This window comes from Accipiter gentilis, chromosome 1 (genome assembly GCF_929443795.1).
Source record: "Accipiter gentilis chromosome 1, bAccGen1.1, whole genome shotgun sequence".
Lineage (NCBI taxonomy): Eukaryota > Metazoa > Chordata > Aves > Accipitriformes > Accipitridae > Astur > Astur gentilis.
In genome coordinates this window covers 30,118,385-30,141,983 of record NC_064880.1, presented here as the reverse complement: position 1 = coordinate 30,141,983, position 23,599 = coordinate 30,118,385, and the positions used below count along the sequence as shown (strand labels likewise).

General features: G+C 54.2%; 2 protein-coding genes across 2 annotated transcripts; both read left to right on the top strand.

The window, feature by feature from the left end:
• Window positions 1-222: 222 nt before the first annotated feature.
• Window positions 223-1,594, top strand: HOXD4 (homeobox D4). The gene is made up of 2 exons (XM_049803476.1): window positions 223-883; window positions 1,290-1,594. The coding sequence occupies exons 1-2, from the start codon at window positions 475-477 to the stop codon at window positions 1,592-1,594; spliced, it is 714 nt and encodes a 237-aa protein (XP_049659433.1). The 5' UTR covers window positions 223-474.
• A 10,744-nt stretch (window positions 1,595-12,338) lies between these two features.
• HOXD3 (homeobox D3) lies at window positions 12,339-19,201 on the top strand. The gene is made up of 3 exons (XM_049802357.1): window positions 12,339-12,392; window positions 16,107-16,652; window positions 17,141-19,201. Exons 2-3 carry the CDS (start codon window positions 16,157-16,159, stop codon window positions 17,893-17,895), a joined length of 1,251 nt encoding a protein of 416 aa, XP_049658314.1. The 5' UTR covers window positions 12,339-12,392; window positions 16,107-16,156; the 3' UTR covers window positions 17,896-19,201.
• The last annotated feature ends 4,398 nt before the right edge of the window (window positions 19,202-23,599 follow it).

The following is a 23,599-nucleotide window of genomic DNA, read 5'->3' as shown; positions in this document are numbered from 1 at the left end:
CGCTCGGCGTATTTCTTTGGCTATTTTATTTAAAGCGAGGTAACGAACCCCGGCGGCGGCGGCGGCGGCGGCGGCGGCGGCGGCGGCGGCGGGCGAACCGGACGGCGGGGCACCGTCGTCACCCCGCGGGGCTGGGGGAAGCCCGCTCGGGCGGACAAAAGGCTGGCCCCGGCCCCACCTGCGGGCCGGGGAGGCGGCCAGCGCCCGGGGAGTCCCCCTACACCGCCGGTACCTGCTCTGGGGGGTGCGACCCGCCGGAGCGGGGGGTCGCCCGGTTACGGGCATATTCTCGAGTGGAATCGGTGGAAACGCTGAGCTGCGGAGAAATCCGGTGATCGGCTCCCGCCTCCCCATTGGCCGGGCCGGTCACATGCCCGCCTAACTTTATTCAGTTGACAGCAAGTAGGAGGGCTCTATGGCAGGGGAAAAAAAGACAACACGAGAAAAATTAGTATTTTCTACCTTCAGAAATTAATGGCCATGAGTTCGTATATGGTGAACTCCAAGTATGTGGACCCCAAATTTCCTCCTTGCGAGGAATATTTGCAGAACAGCTACCTAGGCGAGCAGGGGGCCGAGTACTACAGTGCCTCGCAGGGCTCTGATTTCCAGCACCAGGGACTCTACCCACGGTCAAACTACAGCGAGCAGCCCTTTAGCTGTAGCAATGCCCAAGGCTCTGCCGTGCAGCCGCGGGGTCACGGACAGGAGCAATCCGGCCCAGCGAGCCACTTCCCCGGCCAAGCAGAGCATTGTCCACCGCCTCCAATGTCCAACTCGCGAGCCTGCAGCCAGCAGCCGGCCCTCAAACCCCCAAACGGGTCAGCAGTTAAGCAGCCAGCAGTAGTTTACCCCTGGATGAAGAAAGTCCATGTTAACTCGGGTAAGGATCCTCTTCTTACTTTGCTCCTCTACCCTGCTCCCGGTCGCCCTCAGCGGCGCTCGCTCGAGTCCCTGCCAGGCTCGTGGACGAGCTTTTGAAGCCGAGGCAGCCAATTACACTCGTCATAAATTTTTATTGCTGAGGAAATAGGCCGTTGGCCGTGCGGGGCTTTGCCGTGCAGGAGAAAGCTCCATTTTAGGAGCCTGCTAGAGGCTCCCAGCCTACCTAGCTGCGTGTGCCTGTAGCAGTGCCTGCCTTAAACGAGGGGGAGAGCAGCCCGTCCATTGTAAGCAACGGGGACGAATCCAGCCCGGCCACATGCTCGCAGCCTCTAAGGTTTTCTTTTGTAAAGTCGAACCGGCAAGTCGAGATTAGCTTTGTAAAGTTCTCCGTGTTTTTTTCCCAGTGAATCCCAATTACAACGGAGGGGAACCTAAACGCTCCCGCACAGCTTACACCAGACAGCAAGTCCTAGAACTGGAAAAAGAATTTCATTTTAACAGGTACCTGACCAGGCGCCGCCGTATCGAGATAGCCCACACTTTGTGTCTCTCTGAGCGCCAGATCAAGATCTGGTTTCAGAACAGAAGAATGAAGTGGAAAAAAGATCACAAACTGCCCAACACGAAGGGCAGGTCTTCTTCCTCTGGTTCAAACCCCCATTTACAGACTGGTTCCAAGGACCATCAGACTGACTTGACAACTTTGTAGAAGAGGTGAAATTTTCCATTTCATCCTTCGCTTCTGACCAGTACTGTACATAACTGACACTGCCCAAGCAGAGCCTGCATGTAGCAGCTAAGGACTCGAGAAACTGTCATCTTTCTTTAAGGTACTGTTGTACAAAGGAGACAAAATGACGCTACTTTGGACTTTATTTTATTTGCCTCTGCCAGCACAACCTAAAAAAAAAAAAAAACAAAAAAAAAAAACCAACAAAAAAAGGGGGGGGAAAGAAAGAGAGAAAGAAAAAAAACCAAACCCAAAACATCATGCAGGCAGTGGGAATTGGGAAAATATTAAACGAGACCTTCTGTCCATAAAAAGTAATAAATCATTGAAAATGAAACTGTCCTGTGTTTCAGTTTTGAATTCGAAAGTGAAGGTTTGATGCTTTATTCTGGGATTTTTACTTTTAATTGTCTTTTTATCCCATGCAGTTTCGGGAAGATGCATTCGGGCAAGTTGAGGGCAGGAAATTTATAGCATAGTCTTTTCTTTGAACATAAAGACTAGTAATTGTGAACTTTTTGTGCTGCTTTACCTTGTGTAATGAAAATACTTGCTCATTTCCATAACGTCTCAGAAGGTGTGCATAGGAATTAAGTGAAAACGGGTTATTTTATGTACTGATAGTGTTAGAGTATTTATTTATTTGTTATGTAGAAGAGTGAAGATAAAAAGAATAATAGTCAAACCAAAAACGGGGAAGGGGAGCTGAAATACAGTACTTCTCCTTCCCACTCTCATGAACACATGTATGTTTACTTGTCTTGAACGTACACAACTTTCTTGTCCCTTTTTTTGAATTTCCTTCTTTGTGAACAGGAAAAGCGCCCCTGCTCCTCACCATGTGCCATCCAGGGCTAACAGGCTTGAAATCTGTTTCCAAAGTCTGCTCTCCTCAGCGCTGTGCTTTAAATCATCGAGACCTCGTTTAAAAATGGAGGAAAAAAAAAAAAAAAGGGGGGGGGGGGGGAGACCACAGAAAAATCAACCCCCACAACAAAAAACTAAAAAGAAAACCCCAGAGCGAAAAAAATTAATGCGAATTCTGATATAACCTAAGCCATTCAAAGCTGAAAGCTAAATGCATTCTTTCAATCAGATTTTAGATTTCTTTTCTGCCCAAGAGAGAGATAGGCTATGTGGGTTGCTGCTCTGTTTTGGTTTGGGGTTATTTTGGTCGGTTGGGCTTTTTTTTTTTTTTTTTTTTTTTGTTGTTGTTGTTGTTGTTGTTGTTGTGAAGAACAGTGATTGTTTTTAAGCAAACCACGAGACATGACTGCAATGGTTGGAAATCTCAGCAAGTTGCTCTCGGGGAAAGGGGAAAAGCTCGGATGGGAGCAGAGCTGGTCTAATGCCCACGGATTTGTCCCTGGCTGCTGGCTGCTTCGTGCCAAAGTTTTAGTGCGCTGTAACTACCAAACCCAGCCAAACCAGCTCCCTCAGCCACTTACACCTCCGCTCAGGAGATTTTAAGGCTCAGCCCTTATCTGCTGTACCCTCAGGGCAGCCTGGGAGAGGGACCATATCATGGAAATCGTAACGAGGTGATGCCTTTATTAAAGAGAAAAGGGGCAAAGAAGGAAACCCAGAGCAAACGCTGAAGGAAGGTGCAAAGAGCAGGGGGCGAGTTAACGTGCCCATCTCCAGGCTGGGTGCTTCCCACCGAGGACTCGCTGCTTTCTGGGCTCGCTCGGGAAGACGCTGGCTAAAATGGGCTTGAATGAATTCGAAAATAAAAGGCGAGCTTTTCAACAGGAGTGTATTCGGCAGCATTAACTGTGGCCAGCGGTTAATTTCTGCCCTTTTCTCATCCCTAGAAGTCCGCAAAGTGTCTTTAAGACTTGGTCTTTTGTTTTAGAGCCTGGAGAAAACTCTTTGTTCTTCCTTAGGGTTAGCCCAGTTCTCAGACTTGCACATGGCAATACTTGAATATCTCCACGTCGTGATATTAAAGATGGATATTCCCGCATTATTCGCATCATTGTTTCTATGACAAAAAGCACCGAGTTCATACATAGTAAAGACGTCTTTTTTCTGACGCCTTCACGTTGAGAAGCTGAAAAGGTATTTTACTGAAGTTCGGCTAAATTGCAGGAACAGGTTCACCCAGAGGACAAATTTTCTATTCGATTAGTTGTATTTCAGCCGGGAAGAGTGACCTCTAAACCCTTAACCTTTTGGACCCAAACTACCCTTCCCTTTCTCTGGCATGGAGAGCAGCTAGCAGCAGCAGCGCTTGAGGAGGGAATTCCTGAGACAAGTTTTCAAGTTTTGTTACACCCGGTTCCTGTGGTAGCGGCCTTTCGTCTCCAGAGTTGTCCAAAGCCTACCCTTTGCTCTTCATACCAATCTAGGAAAGGAAAGAAAAAAAAAAAAAGGGGGGGGGGGGGGAAGGAGGGGGAAAAAAAAAAAAAAAAAAAGGAAAACCTCACTGGCTGCTCTTCTTGAAAATCCCCCTCCCGGACCCCCGCTGTTTACTTAAAGTCTGTGATAAGCTGGCTGGGAGCAGGGCAAACGTGTTATTCGAAAGAGAGCTACCAACTTTAGCATCTGTGGCACATTTCTGGAAAATAATGGCCTTGGATAAGCAAATCCTTGCTTTGTGCTTCTTATCGACCGAGATGGCTCCCGAAGTTAAAGGACCAAATTCTGCTCGCAGATTTCCTTCCCCCGCCCACTGAAGTCAAACAGGGATGTAGCTGCGAGCAGAATTTGTCTCATTGTCTTTTGAAATGTTAATATCTCCAGGACGAGTGTTGGGTTCAGCAGGCGCAGCTCTTACAACCCTGTTTGCAAGTCCCCTTTGAGCGAGGCTGGGGCACTGTGAGTTTACATGGTTTTAATCGCGCTGTAAGCTCGAAAAATACATGAACTGAAGGCAAAGTACCAAAAGCAATAGTTTCCAGCTGCCAATGTTCTGAAGGGTCAGGGATGTCTGTAATAACGACCAGGAGCACCCGCTTGTCGTTGTCTCCCGTGCAAAACGAACCTGCGGTTTATTTTTGTGGGTTTTTAGCCCTTCTCCGGAGTTATTTTGTGTAGGAAGGGAAGCTGGTTGTTTTTGTTTATCATGGGTGAAACGTTGTGCATGGGAGCCTTTGTTAAACGGTCGCATTGTCCAGCAATACACTCGTCTCTGTTCAAGTGTGATGCTTTTTATAGACTTTGCCAATGTTTTGCTGCCATTGATTAAAGCGTTATTTATACTAATTGTGGCCTGTAGTTTTGATGTAAGCCCTCCATATGCATTTGAAATAATAAAAGGTGTAGCGAAATAGATTCTGGTTTGTACCTTGAACAAACAGTCCTTACAAGGTGGGTCTCTCTTCTGTGAAAATGCTGGTCCCTCCCATCATTACAGTGTTAAAAGATGAGTGACTCTGCATAGCATCCTTCCAAATGTCCCTTTGAACAGGTTTGCTGATTGCCCCAGCCATAGTGGTGTGACTCTAGGCCAAGCTGGAGTCTATATTTACATTCGGGCTGCAGTTAAAAGTGCCTGTCATCCATTTGCTACTGCTTTGCATTTAACAAGCCCTCCTAGAATGCCTCCCGGATTTATGCATGTGTGGTAGGAGGCAAGGAGCCACACCTGAAGTCACCTCGATCCCCACACAGATGTGTGCCTTTTAGGTGAGTCCTGGAGGGGATCAATTCAAAACAGAAGTGGGAATTTGAAATGGAAATGCGGTGCGTAGCTTCCTCCGGGCAGTACGCTTCACTTTTCCGGCCGGTCCGAACGAGCGGTCACAAGAAAAGACAAACTTGGGAGAGTTGAAACTTTCCCGTGCACCTAAGGCAGGCATCATTTTTTTTCTCCCCTGCGCAAGCACCTCGGACAACAACACATACCCCCGGCCGGGAGAAGTCGATGCACTGGGTTCGTCAGAAGTATTTCTCACCGAGGACTTGTCCCCTCCCGGACAAGCGCGGTCAAGGCCCGGGTCCGGAAGGCCAGTCCCCGGCGCAGGCCGGGCAGGAGCGCGGCGCGCGGACCCAGGCGCGTGCCCTCGCTGCCCGGAGTGCGCGGAGGGGAGGGCGCGTGTGCGTTTCCGAGCACGCACTCGCTGAGTTTAAGTGTCGAGGCACATTTTGTGATTATACTTTCCCTCTCTCCTGTTTAATGGCTCCTCCTGTTACTCCCGATACATCAATACAGCTCTGTATATTATATCACCGCTAGTCGTTAAGGTAAGAATGAAGAGGAAAGGCAGAGTCAATAGCAAAGCCCACTCACTGTACAGTACAGTAAATAGGGACCTCTCGGTGCAGAGCCACGCTGCTTCCAACGGCCATGTTGGTTAGCCCTTTCCCCTGATTTTTTTCCTCCTTTTTTTCCTTTTTTCCCCCTTCCCCCCCAAGCCTAGAGACCAAAATAATCCTGCTAGGAACAGTCATAACAGGCAGAATTTCAAAGTGCAAGGAAGATGATAAGAATAGATTTCTACAAGTCCTGACCACGTGATTTGCGAAATAATTAATTCAGCACGTCCCTTAAGAAACACGGAGTCGTCATTAATCTGCCAAGCAAAGGACTCTATCAGACTTGAAAACTGAAGAGATCCCAAGAATATAATATACAAAGGGTGCAGTCCCTCTCTCTGCACACCTAGCTCTTTGGTAGCTGCCGAAAAAGAGACGCCGGTACGTAAATATTTTTTACTTTTATTCCTTCTTATTTAAGCCTTAATGAACTCAGCTGTCAAACGCTTGACAAATAGGGCACGCTGCTTCCTGGTTTCCAGCTCGGCAGCGGCCGGGAACCGGACCGGGCGCAAGCGGTGACCTTTGCTTCCCAGGGAGCGGGGGGAAGAGGGCGAGCGCGGAGCCGCGCGGAGCGCCGCGGAGGAGGCAGCCCGACCGCCTCCCGGGGCGGCGGCGCTGGCCGCGGCCGCCTGCGCGGGGAGGCGCGGAGCGGCGCGGAAGGAACAATGCGGCTGTCAGGGCAGCCGCCGCCGCCGCCGCCCGCTCCCACCGGCGGGGAAAGGCCCCCAGCTCCTTCGCAAGCGGGGTCGTAAATTTTGCCGGGCGTCTTGACGGGGGGGCTGCAGCGGGGCGGGAGCCGGCGCCGAGCGCGCCTTCTCCCCGCCGCCCGCACAAAGGCCGGCCGCCCGGCCCCGGCCCCGCTCCCCCGGCCCCGCTCCCCCGGCCACCCTGCCCGCTCCTGCCCGGCCGGCTCGGCCCGCTCCCGCCCGGCCCGCTCCTGCCCGGCCGGCTCCCGCCCGCTCCTGCCCGGCCGGCTCCGGCCCGGCCCGGCCCGGCCCGGCCCGGCCCGGCCGCTCCCGCCCGGCCCGCCGTCCGTCTCCGCCCGAGCTGCGGAGGAGCCCGGCGCAGCCGGCCGCCGAAGCGGGCACGCCGCCTTTCAAGTCGCCGAGCGGTAGCCCGGGCGAGGGGGAGAGCGGGGTTTGTGTCTTCACACAAAGCCACTCTCCGCAAACTCCGTCGAACATGGGCGACGAGGCTGAGATTTCGCTGTGAAATCCCAGGGTCAGCTGGAAACGCTTTCTGCAAACAGGATATTCTTTATTATCCCTTGCTGGAGTAATTTCTAAAAAACCCTAGATTGTAGCTTTTTATTACTTCCGTTTCGGTGGCAGGACAGAGACAAAGTTTCCTATGTTATGAATTATACATTCAAACAATAACACATTAATTCAATTATTCAAAGATGACAAATGTTTATGTGCTTTGGTAGTGACTAAGGAACAGATTTGCTACTTCACGAGAACTCCTACATTTTTATCAATGAAGTTTTATATTATCCTGTTGGTCCGGGAAAGAAACCAAACTCCACCAAGACACGCAGTAAAATGGACCCGAACATAAATCGCAGCCCTTTCATAAGAGCGTTTATTCCCGCATATAGCCCGGGCTATTTTATCAGTTTGACAATTGCCGGAGTTGTTGTTATAAATCATCATAAGTAATTCCTGAAAGGGTGCGAGGCTGCTGGGGGGCGGGCGGAGACTGTAAATCTTTCTGTTTTATTGCTCTATGAACATATGCTCCGATTGAAGAAGTCTTAGATCCTTTACTGGAGACAAATTCGCGCAAAGCTGGAGTCCCACCAGCCAAAGGATTAACATTTCCTTAATACTTTTTCAGTCCCCTCTACGATGTCTTAATTCTGGTGGCGGTGGCGAAGGTGCTCCTTTCTTTCAGCCGTCCTCCATTTTCACGTTAAATTTCGCTTCTTTTGTTTGTTTGTTTGTTTGTTTGGTTTTTTCCCACCCCCCTAGATTTTAAAAAGACACCCGAGGACTGTGGGGCTTTTTCCAGGGGGTTCCGAAATGCCCTCCAAAAAAAGCATTTTTTTCTGAATCCTTTTCGTGCTCTTTGCTCGACCGGTGCCCAGCTTTTCCCTCGCACTTTTGTGTAGGAAGCGAAAGACCTCTCCGTCATCCAAAATGTCTAAACAGCGGCCAGAATTATGTTCGGCTTTGTGTGTATGTACACAAGTATGCAGAACACGCTGTGCGTGTAGGGGTTGCTGTATGTACACACAGACACGCGAGCGCGGGGGGCTCTGCAAAACTACCCAGACGCCGAAATATATGGCTGACGGAAAAGGATATAAAGAACCATTACCTCTTACTTGAGGCGAGATTTAAGTGCATCATTTCGAAGAAATATAGGATGATAAATCCGAAGCCGTACACAATAATTTACATTGAACTTATGTTTCCATCACTGGACTCCAATCTTTTTATAACTGGTTTGCAAAGTCAGGAAAAGCAATGTAATTTAGATAAATGTTACAATGCACTTAGGGTTAGTATTGTAAGGTAATACGTTACTGTCACATCCCCATGCTTTGGATGGTAATGAAATCATAGCAGATGTTAGATTAGGTGTGGTGTATTTATAGCTACAGATATGTTAGAAAAATCAAACAGAGGAGCTAGTATAATTTTTTTTTTTTTTTTTTTTTTTTTTTTTCCTGCCGAACTGGAATTGTTGGGGAGCTTTGTGGGCGCCCATGACGGATATACATCGGGTTTGCTCTATGTCTCTTCATACACACGGAGAGGGGAGGCAGGCTCAGGGCAGTCGCACGCACGCACAAATGTCATGAGCTTTTTTTCTCCCAACGCTTCTTTAGCCTCCAGACAGGGGTAGTCCCCGCTGCCCCGCAGCTTCCCGGTCCGGAGAAGGAGAAAACAAAAATCCGCGCACGCCGGCGAGCCCCGGCGCCTTTCGGCCAGAGCAGCGCTGCTGCGGAGCTGCCCCCCGGCGCGGGCTCCCGGCGGCAGCCGGCCCCGAATACCTCCTCCTCCTCCTCCTCTTTCTCCGCCGGGAATTCCTGCGCCCTTGGGATCACCCCGCCCGCGGAATTCACCTTCCCCCGGCTCCGCCGGCCCCGCGGGGCGCGTAAGTGCGGGGGGCCGCTGCCGGCCGCCGCGGCGCGGAGCTCCGCGGGAGGAGAGCGGGCTCGGCAGCGCGGCCGGGCGGGCCGGTGCGCGGAGCGCGGAGCGCGGGGGGCGGCCCGCCCCGCGGGTCCCGGCGCGGCGGCCCCGCTGCGCGGGGGCGCGGGCGGCCGCGGGGAGCGCGCCAGCCTCGGCCCCGGCGAGCTGCCTCTGCGATCACGTGGGCGAATATGCCTGTATTTTAAGGCAGTGCCTATATTTCTGATTATAGAGGGGTTTCTCCCGCTCGCCCCCCAAATTCATCAATGGCCGCACGATTGAAAACCAAAACAAAACACGAGCCGGCCAGTTGCTGCCTGTGGTTCCAGGAGGCTGATGGCTAAAGGGTTGTGTGTTGATTTTTTTCCTCTTTTTTTTCCTCTTTTTTTTTTTTTTTTTCTGAAAGCCCAAATTCCGATTTCCACTCGCTCTCTTTTATTGGTAGTTGAGCCTGAGCCTGTTTTCGTTCTATCGGGAATTCTGGTGTATGGAAATGTCTGTAAAACCGCAAGATCAGGTTTAGGGGAGTATTGTCTGCAGACAAAGGGTGAAGGATATATTCTAAGAACTGCAAGCACAGATCCTGAAAAGTGAGGAGCCCAGGTTTATGATAAATTGATACACAGGTAAGCAACTGCATGACAAAATGGGACCTTTAACCACAGGGGCTGCATTATCGCCTTTACTCAGAGACTGTCTGGAATTTGTTTGCAATCTCTGCCCATAACGGCTGCAAATGCATGGAGTGGTCTCCACCTCCTTGAGCGTTTTAAGGTCTATCTTCTTTCTATTGTGCTCTTTAAACAAGAAGTGGACTCCTTCCCAAAGGCTAGGGGACGACGTTTATCCCTACCCTTTCCCCAATCTGCGGTGGTTTCAGGAAGGAAATTACAAATAAGCAAAGAAACGAGGGAGAGAGAACTTTGCTAGATGCTCCCATTGCCAAAGTAAGATTGAGCATCACGTTAATGCGTTGCCGTGGATAACCGGGCAGGGGGTAGCCGCGTTGATTTGTAAGGGCGATTTAAAATAGGCTCATCGGTAATGTAGCCCCTACGTAGGGTCTCTTAAATATTCTTGCCAAGCGCCTTCCCGAACCTTTTCCCCTCGCCGTGCATTCGTGTTCCTCAGTGGCTGTTGTTTTCCTCCCCCAGTCGTTTTAGTGTTGCTGTTACCGTGGTACGTTCATGCCTCCGAGTTACACAGGCTGTTTGCAGCACGGCTTGATGTTTATCTGCCGAGAAGTTTCTTGCCCTGCGTTTGTGCGGTTTGATCAATAAGGCGCTGGGAAGGTGCCTGGGGGGGACCGGTGCCTCTCTGGGCGGACCGGGGGGGCTGGAAGCGGCCACACAGCCTCCCCGCACACGTTTGCAGCTCAGGTCCCTCTTGGGCTGCTTGCAACCAGCCCGGCTCTCCCAGGAGCGCCCGTTTCCACCGACTTGCGGCCTGCCTGGCGCCCGGGTGAACTCTCGGTTACGTTTGCTGGAGCCCCCGCGCAGAGCCCGGCTTTGTGCTGGAGAGCCGGAGTGGGTGTAAGGCTGCGCCGGACGCTGCCCGCCCCGAGCCACCCGGGCGAGTCCCCCGCGGGGGCCGAGGTGCCCCTCGGGGAAGGGGACAGGAGGCCGAGGCTAAGGGGAGAAAGTTGGGCTGGTTGTTTTTTCTTTCTGTTGCGTGTTGCTCTGCTCGATCAGAAGTTAAAGGCAGTGAACATTTTTCTTAGCTGTATGCCTCCAAGCTGCTGGCCTGCCAAGTTAGTCAGCTGAATCCAATTACTGCAAGCAGCATTTCATTTGGCTCGATGGAAGCACTCACTTATAACTTCACCTAAAATTTCAATAATACCTATATTGGGCCCACGCCTGAATAATTCTAAAGATTTCCCTGGGTTTAGCTCTGGCAACTTCTCCGAGGTCGGGTCTGCAGGAGCGGCGCTGGGAGCAGAGCATGACCCCGGCGCGGCCGGGCTCCCCTCTGCACAGAACAAACTTTGGGGGCTAGTCCCGTGGCCGTGGCAATCTTGGTATTTGGCCAGGCTCTCGCTAAGTAAAGCGTGTCTAGAGCAAGAAGGCCATCGCTTGTGAGGCTGAGGAGCTGCTTCAGAAAGGGATGAGAAGTCGATAATTAATTAGGCACAAAATGAAAACTTACCGTGTTAATCAACAGCGGCTAACAATGACTCGGTTTGCAATATTATGATCTCTCCGCTCAGGGGCTAAGGTGCTGCCCAACTTACGCTGCCTTCGTACTCCCTGTAAAGTGCTATTCCTAATGAACTCTCTTTAAAAAAAAATAAAGCACTTAAAGTTGACGTACACCCACGTGAATATATTATATAAGACGTTACCGGGACAGGCCCGGGCCGAGAACCTGAGCGAGCATCATGTGTAATCATGAAGCTCCACTTCCCCAACTCCAGTTTGGCAGCATAAATTAAGGTGATTTGGAGGAGGAATGTTGCATCCTACTGGGTTTGGGTAGGGAGAGAGAAGACTTGGTGGAAAGTTGTAAGGTCTGTTGTGTTGTGAGCTATTGGAGGCGCTTCCGTTGGTTGTTCATTAAGTGGTGAGTTATTGCTGTACGAGCCAAAGGTCATTTCAAAGGCTTATGGTGGCTAGATATCGTCTTTATAATGACCTGGGCTTCTTTGCGGGGGATTTTCTGGCACTCTTAAGTTCTTAAAGTCCTGAGTCGACACGTTACACAGCTAGACGCAAAAAGCTCATTTCGAGCCGCAAATATTTGCGGCTCGTTGTCAGCGCTGGGGTTTCTTCGCTCACCTTTCTCTCTGTCTTAACCGGGGGCTGGGGGAGGAAAGGAGAGACCCGCGCTAGCTGCCTTTCCGCGGAGAGCTCCGCGGGCCGCGGATGCGTGGGTTGTGTTCGACGGGGGTGACGGCAGCTCCCCTCGAATGGCGCTCCCGTCCCCCCCGCCCCGTGCGCTGCCTCTCCTCTCCCCTCCGCGCCCCGGCCCGGGCTGGGCCCTCGGAGAGGCAGGGGCGGCTCCGCGGCCGCGGCCGGTGCGCGGGGCCCGGCGGAGCGGCTGCCGCAGGCCGCCCTGCCCGGGTCCGACCCGCAGCCCGAGTATTTTGCTCGTTCGTTTGCTCCCCGCCTCTCTCAAAGCGCTATTAATAAATGAAGAGAAACATCTGCCCTTTGTCTGGTAAAAGACCTGACGCGGACGGAGAGACACGGTGAGGGGCTGCGGACGAGAGGTGCATTTATTAACAAAGTCCTGAGGAAGAAAGTCCAAAACAAAGCCGTTTCCGCTGAGAGTTCTCACTTCTGTTGCAGGTCCGTGCCCAGGGATTATCCAAAGGAACCTGAAGATCCTACCCACACAGTTAAAGTCAAAAATCAAGAAAAAACATAAGTGTGGTGAGTTCTCTGAATTTCCTTTCCCATCCACCTCTCTCTTCCCCCGGCGCGACCGGCCCTCCTTCACAGGGAGCGAAGCCCGGCCCGGCCGCCGGCCCGCCGAGCGGGGAGCGCGGCTCGGCTCCCCCCCGGCGCCCCCAGACGCTCGGGCCCTGCCGCCGCCCTCACCGCCGAGCCGGCGAGAGCCCGCGGAAAGTCCCGCTGACGGCTGCCCGCGGTCAGAGGGAGCCGAGCAGAGCCGGGCTGGGGAGCAGCCGAGCCCCGGACCCAGCCGGGGGCAGCGGGGGGCTCCCCGGGGCGGGGGTGGGCTCCGGTTTAAGAGGGACCCCACGTCGACCCCCGCTCCATGCAGGAGCCAGCCCCAACCCCCGCCGCTCCGCTGGCCGCGGGGCCCCTCCGCCATCCCCGGTGCTGTCAGCCCCCCCCTCAAAGGGGAGACCCCCTCCCCCCCCCCCCCCCTCCGGCTCAGGCGCAGTCCCAGCGGTGGGTGCCCGACGGCCCGCCCGGGGCAGAGGGTCCCCATCGCCCGGGGCAGAGGGTCCCCATTGCCCGGCTCCCCCGCCGGCGGCCTGGCGCGGCGGCCGGCTCCGGCGGCGGCTCCAGCGCTTTCCTTATATACGGGGCTGCCCCGGGCCGGCGGCCGGGAAACGTGCCGAGCAGGGGATTCTTTTGCCGGGGTCCCTCCTACGCGCCGGCTGCTTTGCACTTCTGAAAGTGCCGGGGCTTGGGAAGAGTTTTCCTTTTCATTCCTGGCCGGAGCGTTTACTGCCACGGCGCGAGCAGTCATAAATTTTGTTACAAACCGCAATGACAGGTGCATTGATATGCGCCCTGAGAGCTCCGGCTGCTTTAATAACCGCTCCGCTGGCCGCTCTCACCGCCTCTTATTTATTCGGTATCATATTAGATATTGATCCTAAGCAGAATTAAGTGTAGTGGAAGTTTTAGTGGAGAACTGCTTAATATGAGAGTGGCGGGAGGAAAGCGACTGGCAGTGCCGGGCCGGTGCCGGCGTGGGCCGGCCGCGCTGCGCGCACACGCGCGGGCGGACGCGTGGGCTCCCGGCTGCTCCCCAGATAGGGCCGTGAGAGGGTCGGTAACCTCGAAAAGCGCTGGAACGAGTGGCAGGACAAAAAGCCCCATTATGGTGTGCAGCGCCTAACAGTTCAGATGAGGTTAACCTTTCTGGAGAGGAGGAAGGGAAATCTGAAACACAGACATGGATACTTTGTGGTTTCCTACCCTCCGTGCCTCCAAGCCCACCTCCCACGGCTCGGTCTCGCCATTTGGATGTCACTTTTTTTTTTTCTTTCTTTTTTTTTCCGCTGGAGGCTGTTTCTGGCCAAACCACCCCAAGTGTTGAGCCCCTGCTTTGGTGTTACCTATAAAAACATCACCCCGGCCCTTGCACTCGTGGAAAATCAAACCCTGGAAAGCTCTCCCTCTCCCTCTTTCTCTGCCTCTCTCTCTTTTTAAGATCTAAAGATGAGCCACCAAACAGTTGAGCATTGTCCATGTGATTTATGGCCCATAGCCTCCTTTTTAGGTTCAAGCAGAGTTCACAAGCAGTTGGTATTTCAGAAAAGAAATAAGGCTTTTAACAGCTTAACAGCAATATTCTTTCTTAAGATTCTGCGTATTCTTTTGGGAACTATATTTTACAAGGCACATAAAAGCCTACGCTCAAGGCGGTGTTGTGCTAACAAAAGTCCTCAGTCCAGACCGCTCCCGAAAATGTAGATGATAGAAGTAGAAAAATGAGGGACAGAGTTATTTTGCACAAAAATACTTTCAAGACTCGTCAAGATTATCACAGCGTATTAAAACTCATCTGAATCGCCACCGTCCATTTCCACTGGCATTTTTAAACTAAAATTTTCTAGGAGAGGAAAATAGCTCTTTTCCCATTTCCATCAGCTTCGCAGATCGTCCCAAGCTTTTGTTCAGGGAAGAAAAGAACCCCGGCGGTTTGCGACAGGGGATAAACCGCCGAGAGAGGCCGGGGATGGCAGCTCGCTGAGGTTATTCTGAGTTATACAGACGTGCGTCCCGGTGAATTTTAGAGAACAAATCAGCGGTACTTGGCGGTACCACTTGCTGCAGGAGAAAGAGCAGTACTCCGGTAGTATTGCTTAAGTATAGGCTGGAGAATGGTAATAATCGGACACTGTTCAAAAATTCCTGGCTACTCTTCTCTGGTATGTTAATAGGCTTAAGCCCTGAAGAAATACAATGAACTCTTAAGATACGTTGAGGTACAGACTTACATTGTCAGGTGAAGTATGTGATAACTTACAAAATTACTAAAAATGTCGGAGAAACCCCCTACCCGACAAGAAAAATAAGAACAGGGAATACTAACAAGCCGCAACAAAACTGCGGAACACTTTCTATCTTGCAACAAGCGCAGAGAAATTTCGGGAGCAAGAGGGGGAAAGGGAACAGCACCCTGCCCCACAGCGTCTGCCCTCAGGGCGCTCCGGGCCGCCCGTGCGTTTTCGGTCTGAGCAGCCTGATCGGGAGGCCGGGGGGGGGGGGGGTCGGGGAGCGGAGCGCCGTGAGTTGGCAGGCTGGAAAAGAACCCCCTAAAAATCATCTCCAGCGGCTCAGGTTCTTTCTACGGGGGACAAATAAAAGGGAGGAGAAAGGTTGGGTGAGGGAATTTAATTCATCACAGAATTAAAATAGGGGAGCTGACCTGCGAGTTCCTTTATAGTGCAAAGTGAAGGGAGTGAATGGCGCCGGTTACACTTTAACTCCGGAGGAATCCGGGGGAAGAAGGAGGCCGGGTTTACAAAGGGGACGGGATTTTTCTGCCTCTGCCCGGCCGCAGCCCGGGCTCAATCCATCATGTCAGCCGTGCGCTGCCGTGCGCACGCGTGCCGGGCGGGGGGCGCCGGGGGGGCTCCGGGCCGAAGTGGGCCGGCGGGTCCCCGGGGACGGCGCCCGGCGCGGCCTCGCCTTGCTCACCGAGAGCCCCGGCCTGCAGCCGCGGCGGCCGACCCAGCGACACTCGCGCGGGAACGGTCCAAAGACAGAACAAAGCGAGAACACGTCCCCCAAAAAGCCTCAGAAGGTGGCCGCTGGGAAGCCCCGCCAACGTGTCCCCGTTCCCCCCAGCACCATGGCTCTCGGGCGGCTCCTTCCCCGCTGTCCCCTGGTCCTTCCTTAGCGGGCCCCGCTCTCTCCCTGGCGTGCCTCGGTTTGCCCTGGCTCCTGCCTCGTGACCCTGCTCCTTCCCTGGCGGCTCTTGCTCCCTCCTTGGTGACCCTGGTCCTTCCCTGGTGCGGCCTTGTCCTTCTCTGGTGGCCCCTGCTCCTTCCTTGATGTCCCCTGCTCCTTCTCTGGTGTCCCCTCCTCCTTCCTTGATGTCCCCTGTTCCTTCTTCTCTGGTGTCCCCTGCTCCTTCCTTGATGTCCCCTGCTCCTTCCTTGGTATCCTCTGCTCTTTCTCTGGTGTCCCCTGCTCCTTCTCTGGTGTCCCTTGGTCCTTCCCTGGCGTCCCCTGGTCCTTCTCCGGTGTCCCTGCTCCTTCCTTGATGTCTCCCGGTCTCTCCCCGCTGGCCCCCGCTCCCGCCCCGCCGCCCCCGGGCCCACCGGCCCAGCCGAGGCAGGGGGTGCCGGGGTGCGGGGCGTGCCGGGCCCGGCCCGGCCGCTCCCGGCCGGCGCCCCCCACTGAAGGTGTCTTTTGTGTCCCCGCTGTCCCCCTCCCCAGGTGGCTGCGAGTGGCCCGGGCCGACGACGTGAGGCGCGGGGCGGCGGTCAATGTTATTTGAGCGGGGGCCGCGGGCCTCGGCGATCGCAGAGCGGAGGATGCAGAAAGCCGCCTACTACGACAACGCGGGGCTCTTCGGGGGCTACACCTACAGCAAGGCCGACGCCTACCCCTACGGCGCGGCCCACCAGCCCTACGGCCAGGCCGGCCTGGACGGCGAGTACCCCGGCTCCGCCTGTTCCGTCCAGGGCTCGGCGCCCGGCCGCGCCCCGGCCCACAAGGGCAGCGAGCTGAGCGGCAGCTGCATGCGGACGGCCGGGGGCGGCCCGGGGGGCAGCCAGCCCCCGGGCATCGGCGAGCAGCAGCCGCCGGCGCTGCCGCCCTCCTCCCCGCCCAACCCGCCTCCCAGCGCGCCCCCGCCGAAAAAGGCCAAGGGGGGGGCCAGCTCCTCGGGCTCGGCCACCGCCACCCTCAGCAAGCAGATATTCCCCTGGATGAAGGAGTCCCGGCAGAACTCCAAGCAGAAAAGCACCTGCGCCCCCTCAGGTAGCCCGACACCCCCGCCCCGGCCCGTAGCCCGCCCGGGGAGCCGGGCTGAGCGCCTCGGGCTGAACCCCTCGGGCCGAGCCCCCCCCCCCCCGGCCCTGCGCCCCGGCCCCTTCTCCTCCAGCTGCCGTCGCCCCCGCCCCTCGCTCGGGGGTCCCGGCCCTGCCGGGCGCCGCAGGTGGGGCAGGCCGGGGGCTGCCGCCGCCCCGCTCCCCCTGCCAGCCCGGCGGCGGCAGGCGCTGCCCCGAGGGGTCCCGGCAGCCCCTGGGCGGCCGCTGAGGGGCCCCGGGGGGAGGCAGCCGCGGGGTGGGGTGGGGGGGTGCGGGCAGGGAGGGGGGGACGGCCGCCCCCCGGGCCCCCCTGCGCCCCCTCCCCGGGCGGCGGGCAGAGCGAGAGGGGGCGGCGGGGCTCCGGGGGAGCCCGGGGGGTGGGGGGGGTGGGGGCTTTCGGGGGGGACCAACGGCTCTCTGTGGCTCTTCTCCCCGCAGGAGAGAGCTGCGAGGACAAGAGCCCCCCCGGGCCGGCCTCCAAGCGGGTGCGCACAGCCTACACCAGCGCGCAGCTGGTGGAGCTGGAGAAGGAGTTTCACTTCAACCGCTACCTGTGCCGGCCGCGCCGGGTGGAGATGGCCAACCTGCTGAACCTGACGGAGCGGCAGATCAAGATCTGGTTCCAGAACCGCCGGATGAAGTACAAAAAGGACCAGAAAGCCAAAGGCATCATGCACTCCCCCGTCGGACAGTCCCCGGACCGCAGCCCCCCCCTGAGCGGCCCGAACCACGTCGGCTACTCCAGCCAGCTCCCCAGCGTCAACAGCCTCAGCTACGACGCGCCCTCGCCCACCTCCTTCGCCAAATCCCAGCAGAGCATGTACGGGCTGGCCGCCTACACGGCGCCGCTGAGCAGCTGCCTGCCGCAGCAGAAGCGCTACGCGGGCGCGGAGTACGACCCCCACCCCATGCAGAGCGGCGGCGGCGGCGGCTTCGCCAACCCCAGCCTGCAGGGCAGCCCCGTGTACGTGGGGGGCAACTTCGTGGACTCGATGCCGGCCTCGGGCCCCATGTTCAACCTGGGGCACCTGCAGCACCCCTCCTCCGCCAGCGTGGACTACAGCTGCGCCGCCCAGATCCCCGGCGGCCACCACCACGGACCTTGCGACCCCCACCCCACCTACACGGACCTCTCCTCCCACCACACCTCTCAGGGACGGATGCCGGAGGCGCCCAAGCTCACGCATCTGTAGCGGGGCGGCGGCCGGCGGGGCCCGCTCCCCTCTCCATTACCTCACTTTTCGGACGGGACAGTGTTACTTTAAAGCTCTCGAGTGCCGACAGTATTAGCGGCTGCGTCTCCCCTAGCAGCAGCTCCCTTCTCCCTCCCGCGGCCCCGAGCAGGTCCGTGAGCAGGAGCCCTCCTCTGAGGGCCGTTGTGAGCGTGACAGTGCAATATACTGCGAGCCGGGGGACTGGTAAGCCGGCAGTGATGTGCTTGAAGGTAAGTCGTGGAGGTGCCGTGGTGTTCGGCGGCGCGTCACGCCGAGGTGTTTGAGACCAGTCGCCAGCGGTGGGAGCTCGCCCGCGCGCAGGCTTGCTTCAGAGAAGTTAATTTATGAATTCCGCCGTAACGTAAGGGTCGCATCGGACTAGACGATATGTATTTATTATTTTAAGCGAGACATTTTTTGTATCACTGATTATTTATCCTCGTCTTAATGTATTTATGTGGGTATTTGTAGAGTTCCTTCACCAGTTCTTCGGGAGAGCGATTCAGGTCCGTGGTGACTTACATTTCACCTATTTAGTATATTCGGTCTGAGCTAGTTGAGAGAGTAGTCTTGAACAGTTGTAACAGTGGCTGGTGTTTGTAGTTTATGTAAGGATTAATTAAGACGGCAAGTCGTGAGTCATTAATAGAGTAAAACAAACTGTGGCATCGCACAAAGAGCCGTTACACTTTAAAAAAAAAATAATATCGAAAGTATTTTTAAAGTATTTATTTCTAACCGGCTGGCCCCACTCGAGCGCCTCGGTGGCTCGGCCGGCAGCTGGCTCGGCCCGGTGAAGCCACCTCTGGTTGGAAGCACAGCCGCTTTGAGGAGGCGATCTACAAAGTGGGGTGCTTGGCCATCTTCTTTTGGAACAAATCCTGCATACGAAAACCTCGGTGAGGTCAACGCTTATTTATTGACTGGGTATCTATCGCACATATTATTATTTCGGTGGGCTATTTGCTTTTCTTTTCTTTCTTTCTTTCTTTCTTTCTTTTTTTTTTTTAAATTAGGCTCTGGCTATCTGAAATAGGAAAGAAATTAGAAGCTTAGAACGCAAAAAAATTAGAAACCCTCTGATAGTGCTAATTTCATTAGGGTCTCCATAGCAATCTGCGCAGCAGCTGCCGCCTCCTTTGTTATTTATACTGTTGTCCTTATACTAACCATAAATCAATTTTTTAGACATCATTGGAAGCCCGAGCTTTTCCTCTTGTTTTTCATAAACATAAACTTTGAAAGAAAATTGACAATCAGATACACACAGCCGAAGGGGAGCCACCGAGGCGGGGTGCGGGTAGCGGCCGGGCGGTGCCGCCGCGCTCCCCTTGCTGCCCGGCGAGGATGGTCCCGTCCCCGGGGCACTGCCGCCTCTCTCTGCCACGAACAGGACAGCTAACACGGGGAAGAATTAAAAAAAAAAAAAAAAAAAAAATATTTAAAAAATTTAAAAAAGGAGAGAAAAAAAGAAAGGAGGAAAAAAGAAAAAGAAAAAAAAAAAGGAATGATGCTCTGAACCCTCGTGTTTCCTCCTCTCTAGTTACCCGGCTGTGTTGAATCCCTCGCTGGATTTACAGAGATACTTCTTTTGTAAACTTTGTCATTAAAGTCTCTTCCTGACGGTACATCTCGCTCCGAGAAGACTATTCTTATCTCTTTCTAAAAGTGTCGAGTTAAAGATTAATCCGAACTTCTGTATTCCCCACCAAACCGTCTGATGGGCCACTTCCCAGTTTGACAAACACTGCAGCTCCTACTCCATCCTCTAATGACAGGACCTGGCATTCCTATTGTGAGAAATATTTTAACTCCTCCAATTCTGGTCAACACAGACAAGTTTTCTTTCTTTCTTTTCTTCTTCGTTTCTTTCTCCTCCCTGCTTTCTTCCTCGCCTTCTGGTATTTATGTTTGGCTGGACAGTAACGATTCGAAATATTACTTAGGGTTTTATTTTCCCCTCTGTGCAATTTTAACAATGTTGTGCTACGTTGAGAAGTGTATCTTTTGTTAAATTTCACTTTCACCCGAGCAAATTTGGATATATGTGTTGTAGATCTGTAAACAAAGCAGAACAGAATAAACTACTTTGTTCGGAGACATATTTTAACCATTTTGAGCCCTAAAATTGTTTTCTATGGAAGTTTTCACACAAATTGTTTCTTAGAAGCTGCAGCCAGGAGTAAACAAAACATAAAACAACGCAAAAAAAGTAAGGCTAAACACCACTCGTGAATTATACTTCTGTAATATTCCATATATATATATATCTGTTTGTATCTCCAGAACTTTCTGTGATCAATGTACCCACGACTGAAATCATCCATGTAGGTTTTTTTGTGTGTTCTTGAAAACATGACATATTTCGCATCACCTGCTTCTACCTGCGAAATGGCAAGGCACCACCATTTCCGCAGGGCCGTCCCTGGTGTAACCCAATGTGCTTTTCCCAAGCGTTTCCCACCTTCGTGCTCTGTAGGCTGTTCTTCAAACAGTGTCTCCTCTGACTTACACTATTAGTCCTTCATTAAATCTGTTAAGAAAGCAAAGGCCGTTTATAGATAGCCCTTCCCCAGATCTGAGGCAGAAGGGGATTTCAGAGGAACCTTGACCACAAACACGGTGTGACTGAGGCACACTGCTCTGAATTATTTTCATATTGCAGAAAGATGGGGTTTGCAGTTTCCAGTGGGGGAGGCAGAGGAGCATGTGCAAGGGGGAATCTTCTTGTAAATAAATTCACTTTCTTCTCCATGACTCTGGCAGAGGTGTCTCGTTTGTAATGCAATAGAAGTCCGTGATGATAACCTAATTATAGAAGTAATGTTACTTTAGCGAGATCGCTGGCATTTTTACAATGTTTGTACAAGCATCAGCAATCTAGAGGAGAGACACACTTTGGCACAAGCCAGACTTTTTCTTGGCCCATCATTTAAAACCCATAAATTATAAACAACTCCCTTTCACACTCAATAGGAACTCACCTCCTTTGCAACAGCATCTGATGTGCTGAACTCCGGTCACCTATTTAGAACACAAATCGTCAGCCAAGGCCAGGCCTGGGGCTGATCCCAGCCTTGCCTTTCTTTGCCAATGGGAGCCATAGCACCCCTTCCCCCCCTTCCCTGCTCCCTCCGTCCATTCCAGACCCATAACAGGTTCACTGAGCCAGGGCCTCTCAATGCCAGCAGCGCTGCAGCATGGTTTGGGATAGGAAGCTGCTGACAGCACCGGCTGAGAGGTGTCAGGGGTGCACCGAGCCTCAGCGAGGCTGTGCAGGTTCTCTTGTTCAGATCAGTGGGTTTTGGGTCTCCATTTGTTGGTTTGGCCCTTACAGCAACATACCATTTCATGGGGCCACAGCAGTTTCCCTGCTGCAAAAAGGAGACGAGGCTTTGTGTTAGCTCCGTGCAGTCAGTGCAGGGCTGAGCTGTCCCTTAGCACCCTGTTTCTTTTGAGGGGGGTCCCATCCATGACCCCCTGTCTAGGGCCTGGTGAGCAGCACCAGGGCAGGGGGACCTAGGCAGGCACAGCCAGGGGCTCCCAGGGAGGCCACTGTCCTGCAGATGCCACTTGTGTGGGGCTGCGAAAACAAAGCCAAATGCCTCCTGCACCATTAGCAAGTGCTGCCTGCACAGAGCACTGCAGACTCCCAGCCCTGGTCCCTGGGCAGGCCGGGGAGGGTGTCCGGGGCACCCCACCTAGCTGCCACCACAGGACCATGCCTGGGTCACCCAGGGCTGCAGGCAACCTTGTGCACCAGTGAAGAGGAGGCAGCTGGCTTCACACCCAGGAGGCAAGGACAGACAGGGGGGAGGCTGGCTAAGAGGGAGCCCACCAGCACCAACCAGAAGACCTTTGACTTTCTTGGGGACCAGCTGGGTCACTGGAACCCCATGGCAAGAAGTCTGAAGGCAGGATCCACCACTGGGGTCTCTGCACGCCTCCAGCCCCATGGGAATCCCTATGAAACAGCCTGCAGGGATGTCCAGGCACCGAAGGGACTACTTGGCTAGGCAAAAAAGAGTGTAAAGGGGATGGGGCTGCTGAGCTACTGCTGGGAGGGTGCCTCGCTGAGAGCTGTCGGCTGGGGAGGGAGGGAAGGAGCTGCAGGTTGCAACGCTGTCCCTCTATGTGCCAGTCTGCCGTGTGTGCCCAGCGGCCGCACACAATGGCAGCCCGGCGAAGCTGCAGCGTGCTGCATGGCGGAGGGGCCCAGGCGTCCAGCACCACCGCCGCAGACCTGCCTGGGAACAAAAGCTGGAGCCAGACGGGCAGCACAAAGGGGCTGGTGCTGCCGGGGCAATTAGGGCCACGGTGGTTGGCTGGGCACCACGTGATGTTGTGTATTGATGAACCGGCTACCTCTGCTTTTAAAAGGCGTGAGATGGGCTGGACCAGAGCTCTGTTGGCCGCAGCCACTTTCCAGGGACTGAGCGGCAGGTTAATCCCTGAATGGGCAACGGCTCTCCATTCCCATGTGAGCAGCGGCAGTGGGTATGCCGTGGTCTTCGCTGGGAGTGGGGCTGGTGGGGGAGGGAGGGGACTGGCTCTATTAGTGGTCATCAATCACATGATGAGCACTTTTCACTCGACAGCGGTTCCTCCTACTTCTGGTTGGGCCTGAGCCAGCTGGGACTCTACCAGAAACCCCAGCCTGCAGAGGCAGAGCCCAGTCCTGGAGTCCGAGAGCCATGGAGTAATGTGGCAGGATGGGACCAAACCCCTTCAGTCACAAAAGCTGAGATGCAAAAAGGGGACACAGCAAGGTGTCTGTGCCTGCACATCCTCAGGCCTCTGCAGATACTGCTTGGGAGAAAAGGTGGGCCTTTGTCTCTACCTTCAGAGCCCAGGGTCCCGGAGCTCCCTGAACTGCTGTGGGATGAACCCCAGAAAGGGTCAGCTGCACAAAGCTGAAAAAAATTAGCATGGGATCTGTACTAGGCAGGATGGAGGTCCTCCAAGTAAAAAAATACTGCTGGATGTACAATTCGGACACTTGGGTTCATTTTTTCTTTATTTGCTGATCTGCAGTTTTTCTTGCAACAGCAGAAGTTTTGGGAGAGGGTAGACAACTCCACTCTGGGAGGGGGTAGACAACTCCACGCTGAGTGAGGTGTGCCGTCTCAATCTTTCCTCCAGGGAACCCAGGCCACCTTTGAGGACCTTTGGGAGCAAAAAGGGCTAGGCAAGGCAGAAATCTTGGCTGCAAACCCTTTGACATCCCTGTTTTGCACACAGCAGTATGGCTTACCTTGATACCTTTGGGTTATCAATACGTATAATTTTTCCTTCCTACCAAATTCACAGCCACGGGTCAGGAAACAGGGCATTACATGGCACAGGGACCTGTGTGGAATCACTGTTCTGGGGAAATCCTTACAGAAGGAGGGAGATACTTTCCTCTTCTCTGTGTTCATGTAGAGGATCTTTGCGGTTAATCCCATGTGCTGGGAGAGCAGAGGTCCCTGTCCCAGGCCTGGTGAAACTGCCCCAGGGGTCAGCCAGGAAAGGGGAGCTTGTGGCAGGGAAATATCGACAACAGAGGGGAACAACACCTTCTTCAAGAAGAGCACGAAGTACCCTGCCTGCCTGGAAGGGCTGTGCTTGTGCTGGAGCTGAGCCTGGCTCCCCCGGAGTGGCAGAACAATTCCCCTTCTTTGCCCTGGCATCTGTACATCCC